The sequence below is a fragment of the Culex pipiens genome, chromosome 3 (assembly GCF_016801865.2).
Source record: "Culex pipiens pallens isolate TS chromosome 3, TS_CPP_V2, whole genome shotgun sequence".
Lineage (NCBI taxonomy): Eukaryota > Metazoa > Arthropoda > Insecta > Diptera > Culicidae > Culex > Culex pipiens.
The window spans coordinates 121,597,324-121,622,668 of NC_068939.1; the positions used below are offsets into that span (position 1 = coordinate 121,597,324).

The window sequence follows — 25,345 nt, forward strand, 5'->3', positions numbered from 1 at the left end:
CAATAGGAAGTGGGCAAGCAATTTTCTATCAACAGTTTTACAAAATAAGTTGTTTAAATAGTGAAAAACGCAAACTGGATGAAGTTGAGCAATTCTCTGAGATTTCGATCATTCAATTTTTTTTTTGTATTTTTTAATCCGACTGAAACTTTTTTGGTGCCTTCGGTATGCCCAAAGAAGCCATTTTGCAATATTAGTTTGTCCATACACTTTTCCATACAAATTTAGCAGCTGTCCATACAAAAATGATATGTGAAAATTCCAAAATTTGTATCTTTTGAAGGAATTTTTTGGTGTCTTCGGCAAAGTTGTAGGTATGGATATGGACTACACTGAAAAAATTCAACACGGTAAAAAAAATTGGTGATTTTTAATTTAACTTTTTGTCACTAAAACTTGATTTGCAAAAAAACACTTTTTTTTTTGCTATGTTTTAGAGGACATAAAATGCCAACTTTTCAGAAATTTCCAGAATGGGCAAAAAATCTTTGACCGAGTTATGATTTTTTGAATCAATACAGATTTTTTCAAAAAATCGAAATATTTGTCGCAAAAATTTTTCAACTTCATTTTTTGATGCAAATTCGAATTTGCAATCGAAAAGTACTTCAGTTAAATTTTGATAAAGTGCACCGTTTTCAAGTTATAACCATTTTTAGGTAACTTTTTTGATAATAGTCGCAGTTTTTCATTTTTTCAAATTAGTGCCCATCTTTGAAAAAAATATTTTTGAAAAGCTGAGAAAATTCTCTATATTTTGCTTTATTGAACTTTGTTGAAACGACCCATAGTTGCTGAGATATTGCCATGCGAAGGTTAAAAAACAGGAAAATTGATGTTTTCTAAGTCTCACCCAAATAACCCACCATTTTCTAATGTCGATATCATATCAAAAAATAAAAATAGTGTTTTTTTTTGCAAATCAAGTTTTAGTAACAAAAAGTTAAATTAAAAATCACCATTTTTTTTACCGTGTATCACTTTTTTTTTCAGTGTAGTCCATATCCATACCTACAACTTTGCCGAAGACACCAAATCGATCAAAAAATTCCTTCAAAAGATACAGATTTTTGAATTTTAACATATCATTTTTGTATGGACAGCTGCCAAATTTGTATGGAAAATTATATGGACAAACTAATGATGCAAAATGGCTTCTTTGGGCATACCGAAGGCATTAAAAAAGTTTCAGCCGGATTAAAAAATACAAAAATTAAAATTAAAGAAAATAGACCGATTCCGTAGAGAACTGCTCAGTTAGAGGCGAGTGCTCAAACCTTCCAAACATAAGAGAATTTTCCTTTAATATGTAATTTCAACGCATGGAGTTTGACCTGATACCTTAAAAAATAATTGTAAATACAGGTGGCTTAGGTGGCTTTTCATACCGAAAAAAAAAATCAATCAATCATATTCAGTTATTTATAAAAATGAATTAAACCTTCCGCATCACTGTGTTTTCTACCAAAAGCTTAAATAATTTTCCGCCAAAAGCTCTCCCTCCCACGCAAAGCTTTCGCGTTCTTTAAGAAAGCTTTTATGTATTCAACCAGAGACAGAGCGAGGGAGAGATATAAAGAGAGGGAGAATATAGGTTTGAACTTACTCATGCTCGAGGATAACGTCGGCACACTGTTTCGAAAGCAGATGCCGCTCGACTTCGGTGTGGTTCTGCTGACACGCGTGATCTCCATAGTCCAGCTCGATGGCCGTCGCTTTGGACGTTACTCCGATCAGGTAGTGACCCAGCTCGCCAGCTATGTAGCCGATGGTCAGCACCGCCAGGACGTACGGTTTGTACAGGAAGCGTAGCTTATCCGCGAGAGTTTGCATTTTTCAAGTGGCTTAATCTGTGGAAGATGTCGTAAATATAGAAGGCATTTGATTAGTCATTGTGCTGTCACGGTGTTATCAAAGCTGTAATTATAAGTATATTGCACAATCAGATTTTTGTTTTATAATATTCAATTAGGTCTAATCGCAGGTGTGGAATCTTCTTGTTTAGCATTTTTAATAGGCGTAACTCGCATTAGTCTGTCGGCTTGGAGATCACAGCGTAGATCCGATTCACTCGCCCACTAACGATTTAATTACTGGTCGCTAGCTGCAAGCATGGCTAGATCGTGTCTAAGCACACGTTCTCAGTAGCTGTGCAAGCTAATGAACTTTATTGCAGTGTTACGAGACCAAAGTTAATTTCATAAAAAAATCATTTTTTTTAAATAATTTCTGAGTCAATTGCTTCCATTTGATTCAGGCCTATACATTCCAAATTCACTGACAATGCATATTTTCAAAAGTATTCATCAGAATGCATCGATAAATTACATCTAAAGTGAAGATCGTGACCGATGAATTATTAATGCCATTCCGGAACTGATGTGACATGACACGACACACCTGGCGCACCAAGCAGGGCAGGGCATCAATTACGAAATCGAAACAGTTGTCGTCAGTCAGCGGTAAGTCTTCTTATCGATTGTGAATTGATTTGCAATGTAAAGAGCATTTTAATTCCCGTATGGAGCTACCAGATGAGCACGCGCGCCGCCGTCGCCGACGACAACAACCGTTGAAAGTTTATGGCGCGAACTCTTCACGCGCCGGCTGGCTGGGTGCATTCAGCAAATTCAATTGATTACATGACGATTAACTATTGGCGGTTTATTGCTTCATTAAGTTTGTAAATCAGTTTGTTGAATGGAGAATGATGGCGACTGTTTTTGGCGGCACGCGAATCACGATTTCAACGGAAGAGAGAGGAAGCTTATATTGATTGATTAAATAAATCTAATTGAAGATCTATTTTAAAACATGTTTACATAAATTTTTATTTTTCCAAAGCATTGTTTATTAAGAATTCGAATTCGAATTAAAATTCCTAGAAGAATCTCACACTTGGGCAATTTTGGGAGAGACCAGCGCCACCTGGTAGACAAATAATGAAACGATGTTTTTCCCTGTACATTTTTCCCATAATAAACTTTAAACATAAAAAGCTACCATTGAACCTTAATAAATTTGGCTCAAAATTGGCACAGTTGAGCAATTCTCTACCAAAACCGGAAATGGATTTTATTTGTATTTTTTGATTTGGCTCAAACTTTGTGGGGGCCTTCCCTATGACCAAATAAGCTATTTTGTGTCATTGGTTCACCCATACAAGTCTCCATACAATTTTGGCTGCTGTCCATACAAAAATGGTATGTAAATATTCAAACAGCTGTAACTTTTGAGTGAATTTTCTGATCAATTTGGTGTCTTCGGCAAAGTTGTAGGTGTTGTTGAGGACAATTGAGAAAAAAATAGGTACACGGAAAAAAAATTGCAGATTTTTTAATCAACTTTTTTTTCACTAAAACTCAATTTCCCAAAATACGTATTTTTTGATTTTCGAGATTTTTTGATATGTTTTTGGGGACAAAAATCCGCAACTTTTGAGCCATAGAGAAACATGGTCAAAAAATCCGCCGCCGAGTTATGAATTTTTGAAAAAAAATTTCAGAAAATTTGCTATAAAATTGTCTAAGAGACATTGAAGATTGGACCTCGGGTTGCTGAGATAGGGCCACTTTAAGAAAAAGAAACACGAAAATTGAAGTTTTCTAAGTCTCACCAAAACAACCCACCAATTTCTAATGTCGATATCTCAGCAACTAGTGGTCCGATTTTCAATGTTAAAATATGAAACATTCGTGAAATTATTTTGAAATTTTTTAATCAAGACTAACATTTTAAATGGGCGTAATATTCAATGTTTGGCCCTTTTAAAATGTTAGTCTTGATTTAGAAATATTCAAAAGTTTTTTTTTCGAAAAGATCGGAAAATTTCACGAATGTTTCATGTATTAACATTGAAAATCGGACCATTAGTTGCTGAGATATCGAAATTAGAAAATGGTGGGTTGTTTTGGTGAGATTTAGAAAACTTCAATTTTCGTGTTTCTTTTTCTTAAAGCGGCCCTATCTCAGCAACCCGAGGTTCAATCTTCAATGTCTCTTAGACAATTTTATAGACAATTTTCTGAACTTTTCAAAAAAAAAATATTTTTAGAAATGGTCGCTCATAGCCACTATTTTTAAAAATTGAAAAACTGCAAATATTTCGCTAAAATCAAACTTTAGGTGGCTATATCTTGAAAACGGAGCCCTTTATCAAAAAATCTGTAAAGTACTTTTCGATTGCAAATTCAATTTTGCATTAAAAAATAATGTCAAACTTGTTTTTGCATGAAACTTCGATTTTTTCCAAAAATCACTATTTTTTCAAAAAATCATAACTCGGCGTCAGATTTTTTGACCATGTTTCTCTATGGCTCAAAAGTTGCGGATTTTAGTCCCCTAAAACATATAAAAAAATCTCGAAAATCAAAAAATACGTATTTTGGGAAATTGAGTTTTCGTGAAAAAAAAGTTGATTAAAAAATCTGCAATTTTTTTTTCCGTGTGCCTATTTTTTTCTCAATTGACCTCAACAACACCTACAACTTTGCCGAAGACACCAAATTGATCAGAAAATTCACTCAAAAGTTACAGCTGTTTGAATATTTACATACCATTTTTGTATGGACAGCAGCCAAAATTGTATGGAGACTTGTATGGGTGAACCAATGACACAAAATAGCTTATTTGGTCATAGGGAAGGCCCCCACAAAGTTTGAGCCAAATCAAAAAATACAAAAAATAAAAATGGTCGAAATCGGCCGATTTCGTAGAGAGTTGCTCAGTTACTTATTTTTGCCTCAAGAGTCGCGCCAGGGGGTACAAAATTTTCATTTTTTTTTGTGACCCTACTGATCAGTAGTCCCAATATTCACAATTTGTAAAAAAAAAAGCTTAAGGGGAATCGGGACGCCAGTTCTTGAACAACTTCTGTTCAAATCAATTTCTGAACTCGACAAGTTGCTTGCTATCGACCTATTTAGCGTCTGCAAAAAAAACAGGTCTTCATAAGTTACGGCCGTAAGTTTTTTCCTAAAGGTGATTCCAAAAACTCAAGTCGTGGTGCAATATGGCGCTGCTTTCTCGTTTCACTTTAAATTTCATCAATATTTTGTGTCATTTTCATGTTTTTGAGCATATCTCTGTTTATATTGCCCAAAATTGATATTCTTTCAGGATAATTATTGCGGAAACTGTTCTCTACTGTGTGATTGATTCGAAATTGTTTACCCCTGACTCAGGGCGGTTTTAAAAACACCCAAAAAGCAAAAACTGAAAATTTGGTTTATTGGACCATCTAAAAAAAAAAAAAATCCGGAGTTGTATTGTTAAACATACAATTGGTGAATTTTCTGGAAAAATTTCATCGGACAAATGTACTGGCACAAGTCAGGCTGATGTTTGGCGAAACAGTGTAAGTCCCCGTCAAAATTTTCACCGACATGACATAAAGAAACTTACCGACTTAAGTTCGGTGTAATATCGTAGTTCCGCCGATTAATTAGGAAGATGTCTTTTTCGGTATTATTTGACCGATCTTTCGTGCGCAAGAGAGGAGACCCATGTTCCCTTCCGACTTTTTTCTCTTGATGAGTGTCAAAGGATTTTCTTTGGTGAAGATTCTTCCATCGCTTATTTCAAATTCATAAGAAATTTGATTGATATGTTGATGAACTTATCAATTTTCAGTGACTTTTCTGAAGAAAAATTCTATAAAATCGAAAAAAAAACTTAAAAAATTGCTCTAGACTCCCCGGTGAAATACTTCGGCGTACCCCGCAAAATATCGGGAAAAAGCCCCTCTTTTATCGTGCCAAATATCAGACATGCCGATTTTTTTTATCTCAATGTTATGGGACCAGCCCCCCCCCCCCCCCGTGGACAATTGTCCATACAAAAAAATATCTTTTTTGTATGGATCGTGGACAATCTCCAACAACCCCCCCCCCCTCCCCTAAAGTATCCGCGTGGTTTATGGATGGTCCCCATAAAAAAAAATCAGTATACCAATCAAACTTAAAGTACCATGCATCTCCATCGCAATAAGTTCCCAGTACAATATGCTGGAGACGCATGGTGCTTTAAGCTCAATTATTGTATTGTTATAGATAATCACCATTTTTTGGATATGTTACCTCATTTTCTAGACCACCCAATTGACCTAACGTAAATTTTAATTTAATTTACAGTTGCACATACATGTATATTAGGGTGACAATAAAAAAATCGTCATCACGGATACCCCCTGGATCGATTCTTTAGGTAACAATAATTAAATGTACCAATTTTGAGTCAAATCGGTTAAGGTTTAAGGGTCGCTATAGACCGTTAAAGTTGGTGAAAAAATCTTTGCAATCAAAAACACAAGCAAAAACATATTTTTAAATCGCTAATAACTCGGCAGGGTTAACTCGGATTGTTTTGCGGACTTCGAGAAAGTTGTTTGTCTTAACAAATTTGATAAGAATCTTACACTTTTCTCATACAAACTTCAACGATAAAAAGCGACCCTTAAACCTTAAACAATTTGGCTCAAAATTGGCACAGTTACTTATTTTTACCTAAAGAATCACGCCAGGGAGTATCTCTTCAGATCTAAAAAAAAAAATCAATTTTTCTTGTCACCCTAATGTAAATGTATTTTTAGTCATAAACAAAACAAAACCCTGTCACCCAAGAGTACCGGGAACGACTCTTAAACTTTGCCTGTCACTCGTTACGTATCTGGAACTAGAACGAAACCAAACCCGTGGAGATTTCACAGAAACTTGATATTTCACTACGGTAATGTTTACTACCTACAGCACCTGGGCAGGATTTACGCGACTTAACGACCCTTTAAGTTCATTGCTAACAGCCTAGCTGGTCAAGTGCAAGAGCAATCTGACTCAGGAATGTTTGAACCTTTGAAGTCGTTTAGTATTTTAGTTTTTTTTCTATATTTGAAGTATCTTAAGTTGTAATTTGTAATTGTATTTTGTGCGTTTATTTATAACGATAACCTGTTAGTTTACAACTTTTTAAGTTATTGACACCAATTAAAAAAAACAATAATAGAAAAATTAAAGCTAGAGACTTCAAGAAATTGAATAAAAATGTATTAATCGAGGGTTAAAGGGAACGGTCACGTTTGCAAATAGAGCACACACACTAAACTGACTTAATCAAGCTGCAATCCGTCCACACCTGGGTGGTTGGCATCGGGTGCGATAAAAAAATCCGATCTGGACACTTGACCACCTGGCATTGTGCAGGCCGGAACAGCATCAGTGTCGCGTGTTTTATTCATAACTTCAGATCGCCGCATAGCTGGACTGAAGGTGGACTTAATTCCCCGGTTAACAACGCATACAGTTCATTTCGCAGGCTATAGTTAAAACGGGCGTAAATAGTCGCTCAACTAACCATCCATTAGCCATTAGAGTGTGATTTGTTAAATGTATAAACTGAACGACTTAACGATCACATCGGTGTCTCAAGTGTCTCCATACTATCTTACCGCAGCCTGGCAAAACTGTCCAGTCAGTGTCAAGTGAATTGAATTGTTATAATTTTTATAATTGTTTACACATATTAGAGCCGACGGAGGCGAAGCAGCGGCGAGCTTACTTAAAGTGTACTTTGTTTGCAGTAAACTGAGACTGATTAGGCGGCAAACCTCATGCGGAAATCATTTCCATCGGCGTTCAACTGTCAAATGGAATGAGCTGGCAGGATTTGGCGAAGGATTTTTAGCTCGAGTTGGCCTCGGTGGACCGTCGTGATTAGGATTTGAGGGCTAGACTAGCGTATTGATGATAGGTAGTTATCAGTTAACTACATAATACTCCTCTTAATTTTTTGGTTTTTGGTATTGCTTCTACGAACAATGTTTTTCTAGAACAAACTTGGTCGACTAATGGCCACCGGTGAATTCTTCGACTTCCTTCTTCAGAAGCTAAATAATCCTTTCATAATTTCGCAATTTAAAAAAATACAACAAAAAAAGAAAGGTAGTAAACACTCCATAAGAAGCATTCAGCATCCTACAGCAATACACTTGGAAACAAATCGATCATTGCACTCATTACCATTCGACACCAGATCCGGATAGTAAATCATTCCCAATTGACGGCTGTTTATTTTATTAAATCAGCTTGACTAGCTACACAAGAATACAATTAGTCCACCGCGTTCTGCACCTAAAAACGTAAATTAATGCAAATCATAAAACGACGACCCGTTCACGAACGGATAAATTTATATCACACAAAAGCTTCCAAGATTCAATCAGCAGTATTGAGCAATTAGAGAATGTCGCTCAACCACTCGGTGAATACAGAAAAAAAACCCTGCTTAGTGATGATAGCAAAAAGTAGCCCCCCTTTATAGAGTAGATTTCCTGCTCTCAAATAAATTATTCCTCCAGGTGATGCTGGAGTTGGCTCGATATCAATGCCGGACGGGTGATACAGGATCTCCCTATACGTGGTACAGAGCAGGTGTGTCTCAATCACGCCAAACAGGTGCTAACTAGTGCAGTTCTCGTAATGCTCATATTTGCAAGTTCACGTTGTCCGACAACAGCTCAACCGAAGTGGTGTTGCATTTCAAGTCGGCTCTAGAACTTTGGCTTGTCATAAACTTTGAGTGGGCTGAAAATTGAAACCAATCAGCCCCAGGAAGTGTTGCGGGGAATCTGTTCTCTGCGCTAAAACCACCCTCTAGACCTGGGGAGGAGGAAGCAGGTTTGGCCGGTTCTCAAAAGTGAAAGGAACTTTGGGACGGGTGTGTATTGTAGGATCTGAGCAATCATGGGGTTCCCAGGGGGCGCAAATAGTCGCAGAATCACTGACCCCTGCTTGGTAGGAAATATACCGGTTTTAGGTGGATCAATCCAGGACATGAATCAGCTTAAGGGGCTTGTTATCGTGGAAAAAAATGAGGATTTTATTCAATCATTAAAACTATCAAAATTTCAACAGTAGTTTATGCAACAAGCTGCAAAATGAATATTTTTTTTCAGCACAATGCTTGAGTTGGATAATTATGACGAGTGCTGAAAAAAAAAACGAGTTTTGCAACGAGTTCATTTTTTTTTTTTTCTGAGAAATAATCAGAGAACAACTTTTTCAAAGGAAAAAAAGAAATATGTTGGTGTTCAAGCGTATGGCCACACTTTTCCGAACACAGTAGTCTATAATTACTGAAATAATTTGTTCCGGTATATTTTAGGCCCAAAAACTGTCGAGGGAAGCGGAATGATGACTTTAAAAAACAGCCGAAAAATATGAATTGATTTTTTGAAGCATTTAGAGTAATTTTCCATTCTTTCAAATAAGAATTGAAAATATCCAGGCTGTTTGCTTATCTTCTTGTAATAAGGCTGGTACAAATGTTATTTAAAGTTTTTTAGGGTATTTTCGTCATTTGAATAATAGAAAACTGAAAATGAAATTTTTCTAATAGGTTTTTTTTTTAACAAAACTGTTGGTAAATTGACATTTTCTGATTTTGCCTTCCTCACTGAGGTAAGGCTATAATCCTGCTCTAAAAATGAACTTTGTATAAAATTTCGTCGTAGACCGACCTACATGTATACATTAGAGTGTAACAAAAATGACTTTTTGGCGGGCATTCAAGGGTTTGTTCCGGTGGGCATACTAAGCCCAAATCCAAAATATGAGCTTGATTGGACGTAACAGGAGCTGGCGCTCCGCCCTTCAATCCTAAATGGGATTTAACCCGTAAAAAAGATTTTTTCAAAAATGTTACTTTTTGAGGCTTTTTGGCCATTAATGCGTTTACCAAAAACATCACTGGCGTGTAGGCCAGATCCTTGCGCATCTTTTGGTATATATAACATTGACATTTGGAGCACCCTGGAGCTCGGTACAGGCCTTCAAAGTTTGGCATTTTTTCGAATAATCGGTCCCGGCAAAAAAGATATGCGTCGCGCCTCGCGACGCCCTAGACGCCATTTGATTTTGCCGGGGCCGATTTTTCGAAAAAATGCCAAACTTTGAAGGCCTGTACCGAGCTTTAGGGTGCTCCAAATGTCAATGTTATATATACCAAAAGATGCGCAAGGATCTGGCCTACACGCCAGTGATGTTTTTGGTAAACGCATTCGTGGCCAAAATGCCTCAAAAAGTGACATTTTTGAAAAAAATCTTTTTTTACGGGTTAAATCCCATTTAAAATTGAAGGGCGGAGCGCCAGCTCCTGTTACGTCCAATCAAGCTCATATTTTGGATTTGAGCTTAGTATGCCCTCCGGAACAAACCCTTGAATGCCCGCCAAAAAGTCATTTTTGTTACATCCTAGTATAGATATCGACTCAGAATCGAAAACTGAACAAATGTCTGTGTGTATGTGTGTGTGTATGTTTGTGTGTTTGTATGTATGTGACCAACATACTAGCTCATGTTTCTTGGGACTGGCAGAACCGATTTGACCCGAACCTGTTGCATTCGAGTTGGTTTAGGGTCCAACAGATAGAGTTTTATACAGATTGAAGTTTCGATAAGTAGTTCAAAAAATATGTATAAAAATGGGTTTTCACATATATCCGGATCCCACTTAAATGTATGTAAACTATGTCCAGATCCATCATCCGACCCATCGTTGATGACCCATCGTTGGTTAGGTTATCGAAAGACCTTTCCAACGAGTCCAAAACATTGAAGATCTGGCAACCCTGTCTCGAGATATGGCCACTTAAGTGATATTGATGTACTTTTTGGAAGCCGGATCTAAAAAATAGATGAAATTTGTGTACAGCCATTGTTGGTAATGAGTGAGGAAGGCTCCAACCACGTAGGTGGATTAAGTTAGTTTTTAATATTTGTTTGTACGTCTAATTTAATTGAAATTCTGAAGACCTTTGACCTTTTTTTTTTATTCTTTATTATAGAGTTTTTCAGCCGGATGCTGGTTCAACTCTACGAGATCTTTGACCTTTGTTTTGCCTCCTGATTTTTCGAGACAATATTAAATGTTAGATAAACCTTGAAAAATATTTGCAACGGCCTTAAAATGTAAAAAAAATACCATAGTCACCTGGGGATAATTTTTTTTGTTATAGTGAATTTTATTTCATTCAGATCCGTATTAAAATGAATATTAAGAAAATTTTTGCTCATCAATATTCTGAAATTTTACTAAAATTTGATGTTCAATAGGACCCTGAAAATTTAAGTTGTAATTATGAGCACTCTCGAACTGCTGAGCGAGATTTTGAAATTCCACCTCATTTTCTAGAAGAATATTATCACTATCTTTTAAAGAAGGGTTTTTTGGTTTCTCAACAGCCTCTGAAAATTATCTGAAGTTTAATTTGTTCGACATGCAATTTATTAAGTCTTAAAAATTTTAAGCTTGCTATATTTTAAAGTTGCAAGCAAATTGATGCACAGAAAATGCAAACATAGTAACGCCACACACTGCACAGTTATGCTGATTTATGGGGTTCATTTTGCACTGTTTTTGCGTTCAAACTCCATCGCCAACATGCGTTCCAAAGGTCACGCTGCAAATTGCATTATATTTTTTTGCAAGCAATAATCAAATGCAACTATGCTACATATTTAATTCGAATTTGCACTTCGAGCTCAAGCGATAACGATGTGGGTGATTGTGGGAAAAAACTCCCAGCCTCCCACCGTGCGCTCACATTATCAAACTGATGGCAAATCCAATTAAATTGTGCCCTAGTAAACTGAACTGCTCTCCCCAACATATCAGCGAGTGAACCATAAATTTCGTGTCACTTGACTGAAAATGTCGCCTGGACACCCCCCAACATGATCCATTTTACCCACTTTATGGGCGTTGAATAATATTCAATGAATGTTTAAAGCACACTGGAATTTCATTTTTTGCAATTTACGAGTCCTTGCCGAATTCGATGGTCAAGTGCAACAATTCACGTTTGACCAAATGGTTAGGAATGTGTATCAATTATACGCAAATAGTGGAGCATTTGAATTAATTATGCAATGCACGTCACTGAACAAGGTATTTCGATCGACGTTTGGTTAAGATTTGCAACCGTTAAATTGCGTTACCTTGAAACTTATAATTTTTCAGAATTTTCAAAGTAAATAAAAAGGTTTGAATTTTAAATCAACGAAATATTTTGAATAATAAATATCCAAGTCAACCTTTTTAAAAACAACTTAAGTTCTCAGAATCTTCCCTCTAGCAGTCCAATCCCGCATGCATCTCATGTGTGCCCTTATGGCGGCACCGCCAATTGCATAAATTGATGAGAAAAGTTGTAAACTCGAGAACGAGGCATCGTGACAGGACTGGACTCTCGTTGCAAAATGTGCGAATCGCGCCAATCAAATGTAATTCATCGTTTCGTGCGTGCCACACGCGGCCGATTGTGATCAATCGCGATGAATGGAGTGGCGTCTTACGCGCGGCGCCTTCAATTGACGAGGGAAGTCAGTGACAAATGGACGCTCGCTAATGGTGCAATAGTTTGAATAAGGTGGAATTTGTTTTGCATTTTTCCTTGAGCAAACATTGATTTGCGTGCCAGCGCCAGGTAAGGACACTTGTTGGGAATTGTCTGATGTTTTTCGCATTAAAAGTACGCAGTAGGGTGCCCAAGAAATGAAACACAAAAAAGATTTCTTTTTTTATAACATTAACCCTCTACTCTCTAACCCCGCCTTTAGACGGGCTTCGATCTGAAAAATCGCCAAAATTCCATTTTTCAACTAATTTTTGATCTTTAAAAAGCATTGGAAGAAAAACTCTTAAAATTTTAGAAAATTTTAGGGTTGGAAGTTTTACTTGTTTTATGTAACTTTGCTGATGTTTTTAAAAATTTAATTTTTTAGGGGTCAACTTTGACTGTGTTTTTTACTAACATCTATATCTATATATATAAAAAATTTCGACGGTTTTGTTCGAACGCGAATCAGTTCAATACGGAGCGTCGGATCGAGGTGCTCTTTGTTGCGTTGGGTTCGTATAAGTCCAAGGAAGGTTCTTACGCTAAAAAGTTACAACTTTGGCCACTCTAGAACCGATTCCGGAAGATCTGCAGATTGTTTGGGAAAAGTTACGTAAAATCAAATTTTGATCACAGGAGGCTGAATAAACAAAAAAGTGAAAAACGTCAACAAACGAAAAAAAAAGGCAGAACGAAGTTTGTCGGGTAAGGCTTGTTTCCTATATTTTAAGTAAACATAAGTATGCAGTAATTTTTGTAGTGTTCCAGACTATGCCTCTACGCATGTTTTTAAAATTTAAATGATAATGGTGCCATTCTGTATCATAAAATGTGAAAAACAAGTAAAAAGTGACTGTAAAAACATAAAAAAAGATAGGCAAAATGTAATGACAGGAGGTGGTAGAATAGGCCAAAAAGGCAAATACTACCAAAAACAAACATAAACTAAACAAGATAAATAATGCAAATTAAAATACTAAAAATAAAACAAGAAAAACATAAAACATGAGAAGTGAAGTTTTTCGTAGAACAAAAATTGCTCAAAATGACCGCCTAAACACGGGGAAAAAAAAAACGAAAAAAACAATGTGGGCGGTGAGGGTTAAAACTAAACAATATGGCAAGACTGATATTTGGCACCATGTAAGAAGGGCTCTCTCCCGACATTTTGCGGAGTACGTCGAAGTATGAGCAGTTCTCTCAGATTTCGGTCATTCGATTTTTTTTGTATTTTTTAATCCGACTGAAACTTTTTTGCTGCCTTCGGTATGCCCAAAGAAGCCATTTTGCATCAATAGTTTGTCCATATAATTTCCACAAATTCGGCAGCTGGCCATACAAAAATGATGTATGAAAATTCCAAAATCTGTATCTTTTGAAGGAATGTTTTGATCGATTTGGTGTCTTCGGCATAGTTGTAGGTATGGACTACACTGAAAAAAAAAAGATGCACGGTAAAATTTTTTTTTGGTGATTTTTTAATTAACTTTTTGTCACTAAAACCTGATTTGCAAAAAACGCTATTTTTATTTTTTTTATTTTTTGATATGTTTTAGAGGACATCAAATGCCAACTTTTCAGAAATTTCCAAGTTGTGCAAAAATTTTTTGTGCGAGTTATGAATTTTTGAATCAATACTGATTTTTTCAAAAAATCGAAAAATTGGTCGCAAAAAATTTTCAACTTCATTTTTCGATGTAAAAACAAATTTGCAATCCAAAAGTACTTCAGTGAAATTTTGATAAAGTGCACCGTTTTCAAGTTAAATCCATTTTTAGGTGACTTTTTTGAAAATAGTCGCAGCTTTTCATTTTTTTAAATTAGATATCTCAGCAACTAATGGTCCGATTTTCAGTGTTAAAATATGAAACATTCGTGAAATTTTTTAAACCAAGAATAACATTTTAAAAGGGCGTAATATTGAATGTTTGGCCCTTTTGAAATGTTAGTCTTGGTTAAAAAAAATTTAAAATATTTTTTTCGAAAAGATCGGAATTCATATTTTAACATTGAAAATCGGACCATTAGTTGCTGAGATATCGACATTAGAAAATGGTGGGTTGTTTGGGTGAGACTTAGAAAACATCAATTTTCCTGTTTTTAAACCTTTGCATGGCAATATCTCAGCAACTAAGGGTCGTATCAACAAAGTTCAAAAAAGCTAAATATAGAGAATTTTCTCAGCTTTTCAAAAATATTTTTTTCAAAAGTGGGCAAACATGTGCACTAATTTAAAAAAATGAAAAACTGCGATTATTTTCAAAAAAGTCACCTAAAAATGGATTTAACTTGAAAACGGTGCACTTTATCAAAATTTCACTAGAGTATTTTTTGATTGCAAATTTGTTTTTACATCGAAAAATGAAATTGACAATTTTTTGCGACCAATTTTTCGATTTTTTGAAAAAATCAGTATTGATTCAAAAATTCATAACTCGCACAAAGATTTTTTGCCCATTCTGGAAATTTCTGAAAAGTTGGCATTTGATGTCCTCTAAAACACATAAAAAAAAAAAAAATTAAAAATGGTGTTTTTTTTTGCAAATCAAGTTTTAGTGACAAAAAAATAAATAAAAAATCACCAATTTTTTTTTCACCGTGCATCTTTTTTTTTCAGTGTAGTCCTTATCCATACCTACAGTTTTGCCGAAGACACCAAATCGATCAAAAAATTCCTTCAAAAGATACAGATTTTAGAATTTTCACATATCATTTTTGTGTGGACAGCTGCCAAATTTGTATGGAAAATTATATGGACAAACTAATGATGCAAAATGGCTTCGAAGGCATCAAAGAAGTTTCAGCCGGATTAAAAAATACAAAAATTAAAATTCAAAAAAAAAAGATCGATTTCGTAGAGAACTGCTCAGTATTTCTTTGGGGGGTCTAGAGTAACTTTTTTTTGTTTTTTTTTTTTTCAATTTTTAGGATATTTCTTCAGAAAAGTTGCTTAATTTCGATGAATGCCTTGAGAGACTCTAAATTACTTATTTGACCAATATTCGATCTCAAATAAAAAGTTTCCTAACCAAATTTGTCAGATTTCTAAGGGATAATCCATGAACCGCGTGGATAACTTAGTGGACGGTGGTGGGGGGAGGGAACAACTATTGTCCACGCTCCTTACAAAAAAGATTTGTTTTGTATGGAAATTGTCAATGAGTGGGGGAGGGGGTGTCTGAGATTTAAAAAAGTATCCAAGTGGTTTATGGATGCTCCCTAACTTTCTTAGAAAAATCCCAAAATCCAAGTTAGAAACCCCAATACGGCCGAATAAAAATCTTTTCTTTGTTCAATTTGTTATAAAAAGACAGCAACAGCTTGGATTTAGGGATCTTTTTTAAGAAAGTTAGAAATCTGGCAAATTTGGTTCGAAAACTTTCTATTTGATGTCAAATATTGGTCAAATCAGTAATTAAGAGTCTCTCAAGGTATTCATCAAAATTTAGCAACTTTTCTGAAAAATGTCCTATAAAATCGAAAAAATCTTCACTAAAAAAACACAAAAAAGTATTAAAACGAAATTACAAGCCATGGTATTAACACTTCAATGTAAAAATTGTTAAAAAATGCATTTTACCCATGTCCATATGTTTTACAATCATTAGATTTCAAAATATCTAAGTATTGGTAAAATAAAAAATATAAAAATGGAAATAACAAGCTATGGTATTTTGAATGAAAAAAGTGTTTTAAAATGCATTTTACACCTGCCCAGTTGATTTACAATCATTAGTTTTCGAAATACCTTAGACGAATTTTTTTTTCTCCGAAAAAAAACTTTTTGAGGTACTGTACACCGAAATTTCACAAAAATTCTACATATTTTTGATCGATCCAAGACATGCTCAAAATAATTTAAAACGCATGAAAATGCATTTCAAATTGTTTTCAATTGATAAGTTGATGCGATTTGACAGCTCGATAGAGAATTAGTGCTGTTCGGTTCTCCTACATCCCAGTCAAATCAATCCGAATTCTGAAACGGAATCTAATTAGAATCGTATACGAATTCCGTTTCAAACGCAACAACCGGTTCCGTGTTCGAACCGGTTGTTGCGTTTGAAACGGAATTTGTATACGATTCTAGTTAGATTCCGTTTCAGAATTCGGATTGATTTGACTGGGATATTGCATGCAATTTTAGCTTGTATGCAAGTGCGACGAACCGCCATAATTATCCATACACACTTTGGAGAAAAACCATTCGGCCCTGTCTAAATATTTTTGAAAAACGTGTACTGGGGACCCCAAACATCATGCTTCCCCTCGAGCTTCCCCTAGAGTAGAGCCTGCGCAGTCATTTTTGTCAATTATTGTACTGCCCATGTTCGCATAAATGTCCCATATGCAAAAACAGCAAACTGAGAAAAACGCATTTGAAGTTTGTCCCACACATAAGGCTACTTGTTAAGATTTCACAAAAAAACTGGATTTCCTCCCGATTTCTAGAACAAAGTACTGGATGGTATAGGCTCTTTAGAAAGAGCACACGATTTTGAACCAAACTGCATCAATAACTCTAAAGTGATGAAAATGCATATGGGACATTTATGCGATCATGGGCAGTGTAGGTCAGTATTATTCTTGTCTATCTTATGACCAATTTTTTATTTATTTTTTTTTTTTCCTTTGAACAGATGGTTTACCAATAACAATTTTAATTATTTTAAAACTACTGATTCCGGAAAACGCAATCTAATATGTATAATTCTTCCGGAAATCCACTCGGTAATGCCGCTCGGTACAGAGCGACCAATCGATTAGATCTCTTCGCCGTACTTTGCTGGAACTTAATCCAGCGTTAAATACCTCGATAATAACCGCCCAAAGCCGGTTTACACTGTGCCCCCTGTACTGGTACACCTGAACCTGAGCCATCATCATATTTAATAAACTTCAGTGCGAGAAAATGAATCATGAAAAAATGACGACCTTGGTCTACGGCGGTTACGAGCCCGCCTAATCCGCCAACAAGAATTGTGGCGGGTATAGCAAAAAGAGATTCGTACGTACAGCAGTAATCTAATGAAAAAATGAAGTCAGACTGCCGGCAGAGATGGGTAGATGATGTAACAAAACACCTTTTTTAATGGGTTCTCTGCGCAAGATACGATAGGTTGGATAGGGGAAGCTAGTCGTCATCTTGGAGTTAGAGCTGTCAAATGTGTTGTCTTGAAATTTGCGCCTTACACGCTAAACAAATTATACTCAAGTTTTGAATTTGAGCTGCTTTTGCTGCAATGGCAGGTTAAGTAGCTGCCTTCCCGTATAGCATAGCTTTAAGAGCGGGTTAGCATCATGTTGTTGTTCAAGTTTAAACTTCCGTTTGAAGTCAGCTTCGGTTGCACAAATCTGTGGTATTGTTAGCAGCCCCATCAATGGTATCGCGCGCGTTCGTTCATTTGCGCAAACGTCACTTAATGAGCTGTCACACGGCGGTGCAAAGGGCGAACCCAACCTATATTCGGGGTTAATCTATGCGCGTATTGCAATTATAATTGTTACTTTTGCACACTTGCACTGGGACACAACCGTTCTGCCACCTTGTTAGAGCACAAGCGGACGTCCCAACGGTGCAAATGTCAGAAGTATCGCCATAATGGCGAGACGTTAAGTGACGCAGCACTTGCCATAAAAAAACGTTGTTAACGCTTGTCAACGACGCTACTGTGCGTAATGGTAAATGGCGCGATTCAAGATCAATGTCAATGTTTTCGAACAGGTAGCGATGTTGTAAGTGTATCCAGTACGGGCACTGGACTGGACTGACGGGTGTATCGGTGACAGACGGTGGGAATGTGCCCTGTCATGACAGCGGTAGAAGTGGTTCATTAAGGTGGGCTGTTAAATTGTGCACCCGCCATGGTCAGCCGTAGGGCATGGTTGTGGAAAGTTGGACCTTTCTAATTGCCCGAGGTCATTAGACAGTTGTCTTACCCGCAGCGAGTTATTGCTGATTAAATAATTACGAAAATCATTGGCAAGGTCAAGTTAAAGTATTTGCTAAGGTGCGGACATTCTTCAACCCTCACAACTGAATTCAATCAGTCAGATAATTAAAATTAATGGTGACAAACAAACAAAGACTCAAATTTAATAATCTCAACCGTCCAGATCATAGCAGGTGGTACACCGTTCTTCAAGCAAGGAGGTGTTTTGCCGAAAAAATCACCGCCAGCTTCGGCCATTATTAATCATCCTGTTTAATGACCAAAAGTTGTCCGTGCACGGCATCGAAGTAGGCCGCCGATCTTGGGATCTATAATCCATTTCTTGACTTTTTTTTGATAAGGTCCTATAAACAAATGTAAACATTGAGTGTATCCCTTTCACACCTTATGTCAAAGTCCATCGGAGTAAGCGGGATACACTCAATGTTTACATTTGTTTATAGGACCTTATCAAAAAAAAGTCAAGATTTGTTCTAAGCTGCCAACTACGCCGTGGCGAAATAAAAGAAGTTGCTTCGTGAAGAGTTCTTGATCGAAGGAATCATCCAAAGCAATGTGGACAGAATTCCAGGAGAACACATCAAACTGGAAGGTTTGGTTGGTGACTTGTTCTTCGCGTCGTAGGATATTAAAAGTTTAATGAGACATGGTGGTTGTAACGTTTTGGAGGAAGGTTCTAAAGAACTTTTTTGCGACCACAAGAGGCAAGGTGGGTAGTGCGAATGACTCTGAGATTAATGGGGTTTGTTTTTTTTTCGTTGAGAAACTATAAAAGAGGAATGCGGAAAGAATTTGTTTGGTTTGAAAATGGCGATAGTTGGGTTTACGGTTGACATTATCTTCAAAGTGGTTCTTTTTTGTAGATAGTAATGCAATTACTGAATAAAATGCAACGAAATTACTCACAAATATGTTTAAATATTGGTATTTCAAAGACTGTAGAGCAACTGTATTTTTTTTGCAGTGTTCAAAATTATATTTTCACATATATATATATATATATATATATATATATATATATATATATATATATATAAATATATATATATATATATATATATATATATATATATATATATATATATATATATATATATATAAATATATAATATATATATATATATATATATATATAATATATAATATATATATATATATATATATATATATATATATATATATATATATATATACAGCAATTCCATTTGAAAAGAGCCTAAACCGAAAAAAAAGTTCTCCGATCGGGCTCAAAATTTTTCTGGGGGTTCCTTGGCCAAAATAATTAGACCCGTATTTTTTTGTTTGGCCATTAGGGTGACCTACATCGTGCTAGGGTGGTTCGAAAAATGGAAATTTTCGTCATTTTTCGCAAAAACCACTTCTTTCGAAAAATCATATCTCCGCGCCATTTCATCCGATTTTAGCTGTCCTAGACGCAAAAGAAAGGTGATGAGTTTGGCTATTTGGGAAAAATAGTAAGAAGTTTCAAAAATCTAGCCTAACATTTGAAAAGGTCATATGAAAACTTAAAATGCTGTTTTGAAGGTCTCGGGACCAAAGAGCCTATGTCTGAAAATATTTTTATCGGATTCCTCGGAAAATTTCACATAAAATATCAAAAAATTGGCGATGTCGAACCATACGTTTCAGAGATATGATTTTTTGAAAATAAAAACTGAGTTTTTCGACGCGCCACGCGCAAAAACAGGAAAATGACGAAATCGGCAAAAAATCAACTTTTTTTACTAAAACTGCGATAACTTTAAAATTTCAGCGATGACCTATAGATGTTTGGGTATCAAAATTTTTGTAATTGAAAGACGCAACTTTTGGTACCATAACATCTATAGGTCATCGCTGAAATTTTAAAGTTATCGCAGTTTTAGTAAAAAAAGTTGATTTTTTGCCGATTTCGTCATTTTCCTGTTTTTGCGCGTGGCGCGTCGAAAAACTCAGTTTTTATTTTCAAAAAATCATATCTCTGAAACGTACGGTTCGACATCGCCAATTTTTTGATATTTTATGTGAAATTTTCCGAGGAATCCGATAAAAATATTTTCAGACATAGGCTCTTTGGTCCAAACACGGGCAAAACGCAATTTTAAGTTTTCATACGACTTTTTCAATAGTTAAGCTAGATTTTTGGAACTTCTTACTATTTTTCCCAAATAGCCAAACTCATCACCTTTCTTTTGCGTCTAGGACAGCTAAAATCGGATGAAATGGCGCGGAGATATGATTTTTCGAAAGAAGTGGTTTTTGCGAAAAATGACGAAAATTTCCATTTTTCGAACCACCCTAGCACGATGTAGGTCACCCTAATGGCCAAACAAAAAAATACGGGTCTAATTATTTTGGCCAAGGAACCCCCAGAAAAATTTTGAGCCCGATCGGAGAACTTTTTTTTCGGTTTAGGCTCTTTTCAAATGGAATTGCTGTATATATATATATATATATATATATATATATATATATATATATATATATATATATATATATATATATATATATATATATATACAGCATACAGCAATTCTCCACGAAAACAGCATGGAAAAAAACAAAAGTGCTCGGATCGGGCTCAAAATTTTTCTGGGGGTTCCCTGGCCGAAATAATTAGACCCGTATTTTTTTGTTTGGCCATTAGGGTGACCTACGCCGTGTTAGGGTGGTCTGAAAAATGGCCATTTTCGTCGATTTTCGCAAAAACCACTTTTTTCAAAAAATCATAACTCCTCGCCATTTCAACCGATTTCAATTGTCTTGTACGCAAATGAAAGGTGATAAGTTGGCCTTTTAAAGAAAAATAGTAAGTAGTTTCAAAAATCTAGCCTAACATATGAAAAGGGCGTATGAAACTTTAAAATGCCGTTTTGACGGTGTCTGGACCAAAGAGCCTATGTCTGGAAATATTTTTATCGGATTCCCCGGACATTTTTACATAACATACTAAAAAATGGGAGGAGTTCATTAACAGGATTCCGAGATATGATTTTTTGAAAATAAAATCCGTGTTTTTCGACGCGCCGCGCGCAAAAACCGGAAAATGACGAAATCGGCAAAAAATCAACTTTTTTCACTAAAACTGCGATAACTTTAAAATTTCAGCGATGACCTATAGATGTCTGGGTACCAAAAGTTGCGTCTTTTAATTACAAAAATTTTGGTACCCAAACATCTATAGGTCATATATATATATATATATATATATATATATATATATATATATATATATATATATATATATATATATATATATATATATATATATATATATAATATATATATATATATATATATATATATATATATATATATATATATATAATATATATATATATATATATATATATATATATATATATATATATATATATATATATATATATATATATTTTTATATATATATATATATATATATATATATATATATATATATATATATATATATATATATATATATATATATATATATATATATATATATATATTTAAAAAGCTTACAAATCCACGTTCGGTATTTTTTTTAATTAAAAATGTTGCATGGAAAATTTAAAACTCTTAGGGATAGTAAAAAATGACTGTTGCACCAAAATGTATACCAATATCAATCAATAATAAAGAACCGTCATGAAGGGCGAAAATGGTTAACTGTTTTAGCAATGTTTTACACAAAATGTTGATAATTTCTACCCCAGATAATTGTTAAAAATAAATAGGACGGATTGTTCAGCGACATCTAGAATCCAAGGAAGAAGTAAAGAAGTTAATTGCGAAATAATGTTTAAGAGTTCTTCCTTCCAATGCCTTTTGAAGAACCAGAATGAGTTGAAAAAAAGGATTTTGTCGATATATTAGATCAAAGCCAGCCTACAGGTGGGGTTAGATTTTAGAGGGTTAAGAATGTAAAGTTTTTTTTTCTAATATAAAACAATGTCCCTACTTTTTCTTGGCTTTAAACATTATATGTAAAAATAATGTAAAAATAAATATAAAAAAATAAAAATATTCAGCTGGTTTGGTCATAGAAATTACATCCACAAAGTCTTATCAAAATTAAAATATTTTGATAACTATTTTCGATTTTCTTAAGAAAATGCTCAGTTTAAAATTGGATTAAAGGTTAACTTAAAAAAAAAGTTTACACACGGCTTTGTCAATTATTAAGCACAACTTTGTTTAAATATTGATATTTAAATCTGTATCTTTTTTGACGTCAAAAATTATGAAAAAATATGTTCATCTCGAAAATTGTAAATGTCTTTATTTTAAGGATAACATCAACTGGGGCGAATCGAGACTACAGTTTGAATAGGGACAGCAGTTTTACAAGCACTTGACTGTTGATGCTTGACGCACTTTTTTGTTGTTGTTCTGTGTCCGTTCTATCCAAAACCATTCAAAAATATCAAAATATTGTGCAGTAACAAGGCTAAAACAGCTGTCTTAATTTGCCCAATGTGTCCCAATTCACCCCAAATGACGCTAACCAAAACTTATTGAAAAAAGATTGAATAATTGACCGTCATCTTTGACGAATCGAGACACATGCGACGAGTTAGGACAGCTGTTTAAAAAAAATGAATTGTTTTGATAATAACAGACACAGTGTAATGCTTCCAAGTGCTCTAAAAAGTAATGTTTGCCCAGGTGACGGTATACGTACGTATATACTTTTAGAATTGGGTCCTAAAATGAAGCTTAGATTGCTGATATTATTGTTCACAGCGATAAAGCTTATTTTTCTGAGTACAATGACCCTTTGTACGACCACAAAGAGTTTAAAATGGATTTTTGAAAAATAAACCTCGCGGTCCTTCTTGACAGAAAAGCTCTTACTTGACAGCTCGTTCCAAAATGAAAAAAAGTGATCAGAAATGGTTTTTAATCGTGTTTTTCTACCGTTGTACATAAAAATTGGTATAGGGCTTTAGTACCCAATTGAAGATGGAACTGAATTTTGATAAAAAATATTTTTTCTTAGACAGTTAATAATAATAAAGCTATTGCAAATTTCGTTTAAAGGTTGTGCCCCCCCCCCCCCCCCTTCAAAATGTAAACTTGTAAACTCTTTAGGATACATTTAATAATGTTTTTTTTTGTATTTTTTTTATCTAATAGAGCACTTTGAGGCTTTTAACAAATTTTGAATTTTTGGACCTTGCATTAAAAATAGACGCAAAGCTTTAGGAAAACCATTTTTTCAAAAAATTATTGATATTTTGAAAATGTTTGACAGTAGCATAACTGTTACAAAGTAGTTTGCGATACTTTTTTTTAAAATGAAAATTAGGCTTGAAATTTACATACCGTAAAACGGGGTGACTTTGATAGCCGGGGGACTTTGATTGGTTTGCGATTTTTTCGCAAAATGAAGAGTACAATTAAAATACGTAAGGAATGGTTTAGAAGTATGACCGTGGTAGAGAAGTGTTCAAAGTACCTCAAGAAGAACTTTTCATAAAATTTTGACAAGTTTAAAAAGTTAGTTAACTATAGTTAAGAAAATGTTGATGAAAGTCATTATTTTAAACTTCTCAAAGTGTCATGATTTTCTCAATGAACATGATTTTTAATCGGAAAACGGAATGCATTTTCGGATTCTTTGGACAATTTTCCACTAGGAGAAGGTTAAAAAAGTTTGTAAATAATAAATAATATGTGTTTTGAAACACAATTTAAAAAAAAATCTCCAAATTAAAAGGCAATTTCAGTTGAACAAATTTCATGTAAAATTTGAAAACTAGTGGTCCGTGCTTCGAATTCAGTATAAAATGCAATAAAAATCGCTAACTTAACAAACAAAACTACAGTCGAATCTCTGGCTGTCGATCTTCTCGATATCAATATTGCTCCAGCTGTCAATAAATTTTTCAGTCCCTTCAAGAAGCATGCTTTGATTTTTTGTTCTATAATTTGATAACTCCTGCTCTCGACGGTCCCTTCAATATCGACAACGAGAGAGTCCACTGTAGTTTTAACAAATTTCAGGCAAATTACCGACTTTTTAACAATTTTACCTAAAATTTTTATGTATGTGTGTGTGTGTGGTCCAATCCAATACCCGCTAACCGGTAGCGAAATTATGGGAAAGTATAATTTGTATCAGACTTTGTATATGCCGAATGCTGATACAACTTATCTCAGTCCCGGGTATTAGGTGGTGATAGCCCTCGCGCTGCTTCCAACGACCCATTTCAGAATGACAGAGCTCCTTGCGGTCCTATTCCGAGGTCGCTGGGCATTGTTCGGCCCCGCCTTAACATAGAAGCAAGCATCTGAAGGAAACTCGATCTATATTTAGACTTCCAATCCCCTCAGGCAAATCAGGGATCAGCGCGTATTTAATAATATGAGAAGAAGAGAGATAACATGTTTCAACACTACGGATCAATTCACTGCTAGAGTGTAAAACTTCTGATGGCCGACTTCTTAGCGTCCCAGACCACCACCAATCCAGAGGTGTGAGTTCGAATCCCACCTGATTCATTTTATTTTTTATTCATATTCAAATTCCTGATTCCAAATTTCAAAGGTACCGACCGGGATTTGATCCCTGAACCTTCTGCTTGGGAGACAGAAGCCGTAACCATTAAGCCACGGAGCCGGTTATTTTACCTAAAATTTTTATGTATTTTGCTAAAAAGCTTATACACTTAGTTAACTAAATATAACCATTGATTTTTGTTCTTAAAAACTATATCAACTACTTTAGTGATGGTACATTTAGCGTACAAATAAAGTTTGAACATCTTAAATGTGATTTTAACAAGAAAAACTATGACTATCAAAGTCACCCCGGAATTATAACTAAGAATTTTTAACGTAACTATTTTTCTAAACATTATTGAAAAAACTTTTTTTTTCCGAAATAGTGCATGGACTTTGTGTGGTCTACCCCAGTACATGTTTTAAAAATAATAATCTTGAGAAAAACCTTACCTGTTGGAAAATATTCTAAAAACAAATCGAAATCCTATCAAAGTCACCCCGGTTTACG

At 34.9% G+C, this 25,345-nt stretch overlaps 1 protein-coding gene across 1 annotated transcript in view; it reads right to left on the reverse strand.

Moving 5' to 3' along the window:
• The window catches only part of LOC120413050 (putative metabolite transport protein HI_1104), a 32,207-nt gene that overhangs the window by 6,179 nt on the left and 683 nt on the right, over positions 1–25,345 (reverse strand). The window contains exon 2 of the mRNA XM_039573746.2: positions 1,607–1,850. Within this exon, the coding sequence (XP_039429680.1) occupies positions 1,607–1,833 (227 nt within the window). The 5' untranslated portion in view covers positions 1,834–1,850. The remainder of the gene's footprint in view (positions 1–1,606; positions 1,851–25,345) is intronic.